Raw genomic sequence first — 10,330 nt, 5'->3', positions numbered from 1 at the left:
GCCGGCGCGCCGGGAGCCGGTGCCCCGCAACGGGAGAGGCCACGACAGTGAGAGGCCCGCGTACCGCAAAAAAAAAAAAAAAAAAAAGGGAGTTTGGGATGTATGCTTGTTCCAGGTGGCCACATCCCTTGACCCTGCTGACTCCACATAATGAGGGCCAGGCAGGGGCCCGCTAACGTGTCAGGTCTGGGCCCTTATTGTCTGGGTCTAAAGGCAGAGTGTGCTGCTGCTGTATGGACAGTAAACTTTTGGTGGCAGCAAGGATCAAAACTAGGAGACCATTTAGGAGCCTAATTGCAGTAATCCACTTGATTGTGGCTTGGTCCAGGGTGGTGGCAGTAGAGATAATAAGTAATCAGATTCTAGATATATTTTGAAGGTAGAGCCAAACATTCTTCCTAAAGGATTGATGTGGGGAGAGAGAAAGAGAGGAGACAAGTCTGATTCCAAGATTATTAACCTCAGTACCTGGAAGGATTTAGGGTAATGGAGCATATTAATCACTGATGTCTTACTTTTGCCATTAGCAGCTATTGTTGAATGCTAGTTCTAATAAAATACTATATTTGACCAGATTTTGGACCTCAGGAAATTTTGAGGGAAGAGAAGTGAAAGGTGTGCAATTGTGAGGGCTGGGGCTGGCAGTCTTAAATCTTTATTCAGCAAACCCTGTATCTAAAAGTTAAGAAATTGGTGGTGGGCAGGAGTATCTCTGATTGCTAGGAGATTTTACAAAAAAGAGGTGGGGAGAAACCAAAAATCAACTTTACCTTTGCAGTTTTCTTAGGGCCTTGGGCAGCATCTGCAAGTAACATTGAAATTCATATTGTGTTGCTGTCCTAAAAAATGTAAAGCATTGATCATGCTACACACAATGTTCTGAGTGCTCTGTATCTAGGTCCCCACCTGCAACCTAAAATTTGTGTTTAATTTATGTTAAATCAATGAAGAAAATGTTTTGTGATTCCCTACTTTTTAACTAGATTTCGTTTCACTCTTTTTAGGTTCAGGTAGCAGATGTGTTTCTTTAACTGATAAAGGAACAAGTTTCTGGGTCAGAATCACATTTGTTTTATTATGTTAAGTTTCTTTGGTGTGTGGGTTTGTTTTTTGGAATAAGCTTCTAATTTCAGATAATGCTTAGCCTGCCAGAATGTAGAAGTTCATTATATTGCCACTCACTTCATATTTTTCCTCTTTTTTCTTAATTTGCTTATACATCCTTGCACATTCCTGAGAGTCTATTCAAATACAGAGACAGAATGGGAGAATGCTTTTCTCTTAAGGCAAACTGTCAAGTCTATCAAATCAGAGTCTGTCAGTACAGAGCCATGAATTAAAGGTCATTATTGATTTGCTACTGGAAAGCCAAATTTTAAATGGCAGTTAATTAGAATATTTAGTATTTTTATTTAGTATTATTTAAATAAATAGAATGTCATATTGATTTGTTCACTATAGCTATGTGTCAGATAAATATTTATTGTTTACTGAGCATTTACTATGTGCCAGATATTTTGTTATCTCAGTCCTTTAACAATTCTGTGAAGGTGGTATGATTTTCCCTGTTTTACAGATGAAGTTTAGAGAAGTTAGAATATTTGCTCAAATCAGACATGTAAACAGTATGTGGCAGAGGTAGCATTCAAACCTAAGTTTTTCTACTTCAAAACTCATGCTTTTAACTATGATTATATTTTAGTAACTCCACTTAAAGCTCTCAGAATATAGACACTAATGAGATGTATTTGGGTCTTGCCAGTCCCAATTTTTAAGAAAATGAATATTTTTGTAAACTGCCTTCAGACTATTGGATAAAAGGGGATGTGAAAAGGGATCGCTACCCATTCTTTACCAGTAGATGGTGGCATAAAATTAAAAACAAAGTTTTTAAAAGGAACCATCAGAGAAAGTAAAGTGATGTGTATATGCTTTCAGAGCAAGGTGGATGAAAGATTAGTGAAGTCTAGAGTAAATGAAAAGTGAGAACTGCCTATGGTATTATGACAGGCAGCCGAGGTACTGGGAGCAGAGAGAGCAATTTTATAAAATTATTCCTGGAAAAATAAAATAATTCCTGGAAAAATACCTTGTGAAAAAGAAAAATATTGGCTTTTTGTTTTTCTTTTATTAAAAATTGACATTGTTCTGCTTAGTTTTCAGATGCTTCAAATGTTATGAACAGAGACTTGTTTGGATTATGTGTTTCTCAGCTAGACTAAATAAATGCTAACAATGGATAAGTGCAAACACATTGGGCAGTTGCGGCTTGCTCAAGACCATTCCATCCTCAACCCTCAGAAATGGCATTGTGTGGACTGCAATACAACTGAGTCTATTTGGGCTTGCTTTAGCTGTTCCCATGTGGCCTGTGGAAGATATATTGAAGAACATGCACTCAGGCACTTTCAAGAAAGCAGTCATCCTGTTGCATTGGAGGTGAACGAGATGTATGTTTTTTGTTACCTTTGTGATGATTATGTTCTTAATGATAATGCAATTGGAGACCTGAAGTTACTACGAAGTACATTAAGTGCAATCAAAAGTCAAAATGATCACTGCACCACTCGTAGTGGAAGGGTTTTACGGTCTATGGGTACAAGTGATGATTCTTATTTCTTACATGATGGCACCCAATCTCTGTTTCAAAATGAAGATCAAATGTATACTGCTCTTTGGCACAGGAGAAGGATACTAATGGGTAAAATCTTTCGAATTTGGTTTGAACAGTCACCCACTGGAAGAAAAAGGCAAGAACAATTTCAGGAAAAAATAGCAAAAAGAGAAGTGAAGAAAAGACGGCAAGAATTAGAGTATCAAGTTAAAGCAGAATTGGAAAGTATGCCTCCAAGAAAGAGTTTACGTTTGCAAGGTCTAGCTGAGTCCACCACAGTAGAAATAGTTCCTGTTCAAGTACCACTGCAAGCCTCAGCATCACCAGCAAAAGATAAAGTAGTATCTACCTCAGAAGATGTAAGACTAAAAGAAGCCAGTGACTCCTCTGTTAAACGAAGGCCAATAGTAACTCCTGGTGTAACAGGATTGAGAAATTTGGGAAATACTTGCTATATGAATTCTGTTCTTCAAGTGTTAAGTCATTTACTTATTTTTCGACAATGTTTTTTAAAACTTGATCTGAACCAATGGCTAGCTGTGACAGCTAGTGATAAAACAAGATCATCTTATAAGCATCCTCCAATCACAGATACAGTATATCAAATGAATGAATGCCAAGAAAAAGAAACATGCTCTGTTCGCTCCAGACATCCAAGTTTATCATCAGGACTAAGCGGTGGAGCATCAAAGAGTAGAAAGATGGAACTTATTCAGCCAAGGGAGCCAAGTTCACAATACATTTCTCTCTGTCATGAATTGCACACTTTGTTCCAAGTCATGTGGTCTGGAAAGTGGGCCTTGGTCTCACCATTTGCTATGCTACACTCAGTATGGAGACTAATTCCTGCTTTTCGTGGTTATGCCCAACAAGATGCTCAGGAATTTCTTTGTGAGCTTTTGGATAAAATACAACATGAACTAGAGACAACTGGTACGAGGTTACCAGCTCTTATCCCCACTTCTCAAAGGAAACTTATCAAGCAGGTTCTGAATGTTGTAAATAACATCTTTCATGGACAACTTCTTAGTCAGGTATGGATTTTTTAAAAATCTTATTTTCATCTTGGGGAATTCATAAAGTGAAGCCTAAAAAAATGCATATTCTCTGTATATCTAGTATGTTAGCACTAGTACTGTTCTCAGGTCAAAACTGGTCACTTTTACAATGTATGAAGAAGTCAGCTCACTCTTATAGTTGCTTCCTTCATGAATCATTGGAAGTAGTTTTACTTCAATGGTATTAAAGCTTTTTGATGGGGAGAGGGAATCAGGAAACAGAGCTTCTTAGGTTAATAGTATTGCATTCGTTCTCTGAGGGATTGAGAAGAGTTTAATCCCACAAGGAACAGATTTGAAGATACTTTTGTACTGGGAATGGATTTGGTGTACACTTGAGAAATTTCAGGGACCAAGGAGTAGCCCTGGAGGATTTCCTATAGAACCAAAGGGGGCAAGGTTTGAAAACTTTCACAAGTAGGTAGCGATATTTTAAGGTAAATAAATGTGATTTCATCTAGAAAGATCCTAAATGGTTTTCCTTTAGTTTAATTACACCCGCAAAAGTTTCCCTTGTGAAAGTCACAAAACCAGAGTCTTCCATCTAATTAATGGTTCTCTAGAATGAATGGACTTGTTGGTAAACTATTACTAGACATCGGCTCTCTACTTTTCCAGGGCATAGAGCTTTAAAAAAAGTTTATTCAAAATTGAGTTATTTGTAGAGAAGTGGATGGACCTAGAGTCTGTCATACAGAGTGAAGTAAGTCAGTATGCATATGGCTGATTCGCTTTGTTGTGCAACAGAAACTAACACAGTATTGTGAAGTAATTATACTCCAATAAAGATCTATTAAAAAGTTTATTTGAAAGAGGGAGGAGATATGGGGATATATGTATATGTATAGCTGATTCACTTTGTTATAAAGCAGAAACTAACACACCATTGTAAAGCAATTATACTCCAATAAAGATGTTTAAAAAAAAAAGTTTGTTTTTTAACTGAGGCAATTAGGCCCCTATACACATGCCTCTGTTCCTCAGTTCAACTTTCATGGTAATGATACCACCTTTTGTTTTTATAGCATACTTTTCTGGAATGTAGTTTAAATATTTCAAATGTATTTCTTCTTAGGGAATATCTATGAAGTTTATTTCCCTTCATATTTCAGAAATGTATAGATTCTACATTGTGTCAATTAGCACATAAGAGTTGTGCTTCTTGTGTTGCATGCAATTTTATTTTTCCACCATCTTTCTCTGTCGTTTTTAACTTTTTATGCAAAAGTTAAAATACGCAATTATAAAGAAAATAATATATACCATATAGAAAATCTATATGGTACAGTAAATCTATGCAGAAGAAAAATCATCCCTTAGTACCATAACTCCACATAACCCACACATAAAACTATTAATATTTTGGTATATTTCCATCTAGGTTTTTTTTTTCTTCTGAATATTTATACATATTTTTCCCCCTAATTGTATGGTCATGTTGAATTTACCTGCTTTTTTTCACTTTTTCATTTAATAATGTAAGGATTTTTCATAGTCATCAAAATATTTGATCATTCTTTTCACAACATTTCAGTGTCCATCATATGTATATACCATAATTTATTTAACCATTTCCATATTGTTGACTTGTAAACTGTTTCCAGACATCATTATAATGTCACGATCAATTAATACGGTTTTTCTAATGATTTCCTTAGGACAGAGTCCTAGAAGTAGAATGACTTTGTCAAAGATTAGGACTTTTGATACTTGGCTGCAAATTTCTTTCCAGAAAGTTACCATTTTATATTTTGAATAGTGCGAGAGTGGTTATGTGCTTGTTTTTCCTTTATGGATGAATTTTGAAATTAATAAAAATTGTTATGCCAGCATTTTGCTTTCTTCCTTTCAATGTATAATAAACACTTAGGAAACTGGTTATCTCAGGAGATTCAGAGGTTGGAATGCCCCGCCCCTCCCCACCCCCACACCAAATTCAAGAAACTATTCTCAAAAGGTCAGACTGTGGTCCTAGTGAGTCCCCAAACTAAACACCAGGAGTATTATTTTCTTTGTGTCAATGTGTTAAATCTAAAATCTACATTAAAATTGGCCTCTATGTTTTTGTTTGTTCCAGGAATATAGCTTTTATGAAAGAGTTTAGTGATATTTCATATCATGTGTGGATTTTTAGATCTACAGAGTCTGTCTTCAGTTATGGGCAGTGTTTGTTGGCATTAAATCCTGCTGAATGCTTTACTGAAATTATTATTCTTTCCTTTTCCATTACTGTATTTCCTACATAAGTTGTTAGAAAGGCCTCATGTTATATGTATAATATTTATATTATATGTATATTTATGTTATATGTACTATCTTTTGAAATTATCAGTCGGTAGGGCTTCAAAATATGTACTAAATATACCATATATAAAAATATACTATATTTTAAAATCTGTATATAAAAATATACAAATAATATTTTACTTGTATCATGGTTAAGAGGTTATAGGGATTTGGGGAGAGAAAATCAATCAGTGAAAGATGGGGAAGGAAAAAGGGCAAAGAACCTCAACTCTAATAATGTAAACACATTAAATTAAATGCATATAAATATATATCATATATATTATATATGTATAGACACACATACACACACACATATATATACACACATGGGTATGTAACTGAGTCCATGGTTTGGTTTTCTACTAAATTCAGACTTGACTAATGCCCTTGGAGCTTTTCGAATGCCTAGTAGTTAAAGCCCATCAATGCATAATGGGTTTACGGAAGAAAAAAATTATTCCCTGAAAATAATATAAAACAGATTATTCAGAATTCTGATAGTGCATTTTCAGAAGAAGAGCTAATTTACTGGCAGTGACTTCTAGTGAAAGGAATAAATATTTGACAGAAGGATTGTAATCTGAGAAACTAATATTTTTATTTGCAGGTTACATGTCTTGCATGTGACAACAAATCAAACACCATAGAACCTTTCTGGGACTTGTCACTGGAATTTCCAGAAAGATACCAATGCAGTGGAAAAGACATTGCTTCCCAGCCATGTCTGGTTACTGAAATGTTGGCCAAATTCACAGAAACCGAAGCTTTAGAAGGAAAAATCTACGTATGTGACCAGTGTAATTGTAAGTAGAAGCTGTATATTCTCTTTGCTTTTCTAAGGTTAGCAAAGAGAAACACAAATGAAGGAAGCTGGAATAAATTCCTTTAGTAGCAGGTATAGAAATAAACTGTTAGTTTATCAAAAGAAACTTGGCTGGATAGTTCTACTTTTTAATTGGCATTTGTGAACTATATGTTTGTTTTGCCTTATTGATGACGTTAAAATTTTTTTGATCCTATAGTAAATTATAGAAAGGATTCATCAAATAAAATTTAAATTTAATATGTGAAGGCAGAATAAAGTAGCAAAGGGGAATAGTAAAAGGTAACCATGTTATTTAGTACGGAATGAAATGTTTGCTTTTTGAGTCTTTTTGCTACATATCAAAACCTTGATATATAGATAATATATGTATGTGTGTGTGTGTGTATACATATATAATAGGAAATAAGACATATAGCTGGACTGCTGCTATGGACTTTGGCTTCATAAAAACAAAAATTTATTCAAAAACCATCTACTGACTGTCTCTTCTATATTAGTAATTGTTCTAATTGCTGTGGATAGAGGTAAGACACTTTCAAGATGCTCACATACCTAATGGAGGAAACAGACAATTAAGATCTACTATGATCAGCTCTCTGATAGAGGCGAGCATAGGAAGCCAGCACTGGGGGATGAAATAGCCATTTCAATTAAAGAAGCATCATCCTCCAGGCAAACGGTATATAAAACCACATCAGATCTTCTCTGTCTTTATCCAGTTTCTTTGTCGATGTGTACATGGCATTTTAGTGTTTATACTTTATATTTGCAGATATTCTCCTTAAGCTCCATGTCTGAAAAAATGATTCTAGGGCTTTAGATACTAAACGTCTAAGGTAATATAAAAGAAACATTGGCTGTTCCAGCATTGAGAAAATGGCACATCAGTTGATAGTATTCTAGAACAACTTATACTAACATTGTTTTCTGTGTGCTGCCTAATATAAAATCTGTTAATTTATAGGAGCCTAAGATTTATAAGATTAAAAGAAAATAAACCTTTATCAAATTTGTATAGTGAAGTATTTTTTTCTTGGACATAAATTTGAATGGTCCTAGATGCTTTCATCACCAAATCTGGGAGTAGAAAGATATGAGTAAATGCAGAATATTGCTTTATAACATGTTTGTGTGTGTCTCCTGGGCCCACCAAATAAGGGCCTAAAAGAGCTGCTTTAATTTAATACATAATGGCAAATGTTTAAAATTATAATTCAAGGAGTTAACATCGTTTGTCTAGCTACACTTGGACCATATATTTCTGGATGACAATCCAAAGGTAGGTCTTTAACATTCAGCAGCAGCCTGATACCTGGATCTCAGGGGCATAGACCTGGAGGAAAGGCTTCTGGTAGCAAGAGGAGATGGGTTAGAGGACAGCCTCATGGTGGACTGATTCTACTTCCTACATGAGAAGCAGCTGCTGCTACGTCTGGAGTCGCAGTTGTTGTACAAGTTGAAGAATAGCTCCTGGACATCAAGAGCAAATTTTGGTAGCCAATGGCCCAGCCAGGACAAGGTCTGTAGGTGGACCTCTAGAGAAGCAGGGGGGTAAACAAAAAGAATCCTCAGTTCCACTTGTTTAAGATTTGGTACTGAAATAGCAAGATACTGAGGGAGACCTCAGATGCTGAGCTAGTAAAGGATTGCTTTCTTGGGCAGTGCTGGGGTGGATCCCCAGGAAGCAGGGATGGGTGTTCTTGGAAGGAAGGTCCCATGCCCCGGGGATCCTGATTAGCTTCAAGAAATGAACTGACCCTGAAACTTTTTAATTAGACTTTGGTAAGAGTATATTAAAGTATGTTTAGGGAGAGTTTTAACTTTTCCTGTTAGTTGGCATAGCCAAATCCATTTAAAAATATTATAGCACATATTCTGTTGCCTTATTTTCAGGATTATATTAAATCATGTACAGTATATATGGGGGATTGGTTCCAGGAGCGCCCACTTTTATACCAAAATCTACCGATGCTCAAGTTCCATAGTAGGTCATCTGTATCTGGAGATTTCGCATCAGCGGATTCAACCAACTGCGGATGTAAATTTTGATCCATGGTTGAATCTGTGCTAGCGAAACCTTCAGAGGGCCGACTGTACATTTATTGAAAATAATAATAATCTGCATGTAAGTGGACCCATGTAGTCCAAGCCTTTGTTGTTCAAGAGTCAACTGTGCTTATTTGTTTACATGTCTGTATACCTTGACTAGTTCATAAATTTTGTGTGTTTACATGATTCTAAGTGTCTTGAGGGCAAGGCCATGCCTTTATCTCTAGCACAGTAAAATGCCTGTAACGCAGTAGATGTTTAATTGATAATACATGTCTGAATTATTTTGAGTTTACTCAGCTTTTCCTTGTATCCTTAAATTTGCATCTCATTCTGTCTTTAATATCACAGCAAAGCGTAGAAGGTTTTCCTCAAAACCAGTTGTACTCACAGAAGCCCAGAAACAGCTTATGATTTGCCACCTACCTCAGGTTCTCAGACTACATCTCAAACGATTCAGGTTAGTAGTAGAATAAACTTTAATATTTGGCTAGATGACTTATCTACTTCTGTTTTTTTTTTTTTTAAGGGAAAAAAATTCTGTCATTGTCTCTAGCCCTAATCATAGACACCATGTTCAATAACTATCCTTGGGCTTCCCTGGTGGCGCAGTGGTTGGGAGTCCGCCTGCTGATGCAGGGGACACGGGTTCGTGCCCGGGTCCGGGAAGATCCCACGTGCCGCGGAGCAGCTGGGCCCGTGAGCCATGGCCGCTGAGCCTGCGCGTCCGGAGCCTGTGCTCGGCAACGGGAGAGGCCACAACAGTGAGAGGCCCGCGTACCGCAAAGAAAAAAAAAAAAATTATTATCCTTGATTATCTTCCCTTGCAGAATGCATTGCTGATCAGCAGACCCCTCGCATTTCGGTCTGCTAGTATCATTCTCCTTGTAAGTCTCTGCTTATAGTGTTTAATATTCAGCGTATTTTAGGTATAAAATTTTTAAAATTTAAATCTACAACTTGAGAGTATTTGATCCAATTGCTTCATGCTTGGAAAATATTTGAACAATGGTATAGCAGTTCAGTTCCAAGCAGTTAAAAACAAAAACAAAAAACTTTAGTCTTCAGAAATATATTTAGATAAATTAGTTGGCAAATCTGTTGGTTAATCAAAGCATATGGTTTCATACCTTGTAATAACCATGTTAACTTGAGAGTTTATTGTTCTCTTAAGAAATGAGAAGTTACTTTATGTGCTATGATTTGACAACTATTGAGATCATGTTTCTTGTACATATTAGTTGTTGCTGGTTTCTTTCTATCTTATTTAAATTAAAGGAATACATGTTAAAAAAAAATTCAGGGCTTCCCTGGTGGCGCAGTGGTTGAGAGTCCGCCTGCTGATGCAGGGCACACGGGTTCGTGCCCCGGTCCGGGAGGATCTCGCGTACCGCGGAGCGGCTGGACCCGTGAGCCGTGGCCGCTGAGCCTGCGCGTCCGGAGCCTGCGCTCCGCAACGGGAGAGGCCACAGCAGTGAGAGGCCCGCGTACCGC

General features: G+C 36.7%; 1 protein-coding gene across 1 annotated transcript in view; it reads left to right on the top strand.

Annotated features, from left to right (window-relative positions):
* Positions 1-2,156: 2,156 nt before the first annotated feature.
* USP44 (ubiquitin specific peptidase 44) overlaps positions 2,157-10,330 on the top strand; it is a 16,641-nt gene continuing 8,467 nt past the window's right edge. The window contains exons 1-3 of the mRNA XM_007125122.3: positions 2,157-3,648; positions 6,569-6,764; positions 9,188-9,296. Coding sequence (XP_007125184.2) covers positions 2,227-3,648; positions 6,569-6,764; positions 9,188-9,296 — 1,727 coding nt within the window. The 5' untranslated portion in view covers positions 2,157-2,226. The remainder of the gene's footprint in view (positions 3,649-6,568; positions 6,765-9,187; positions 9,297-10,330) is intronic.

This window comes from Physeter macrocephalus, chromosome 6, assembly GCF_002837175.3.
Source record: "Physeter macrocephalus isolate SW-GA chromosome 6, ASM283717v5, whole genome shotgun sequence".
In the NCBI taxonomy this organism is placed as follows: Eukaryota; Metazoa; Chordata; class Mammalia; order Artiodactyla; family Physeteridae; genus Physeter; species Physeter macrocephalus.
The sequence above is the reverse complement of the archived record's forward strand: the minus strand, read 5'-3'. Positions and strand labels throughout refer to the sequence as shown.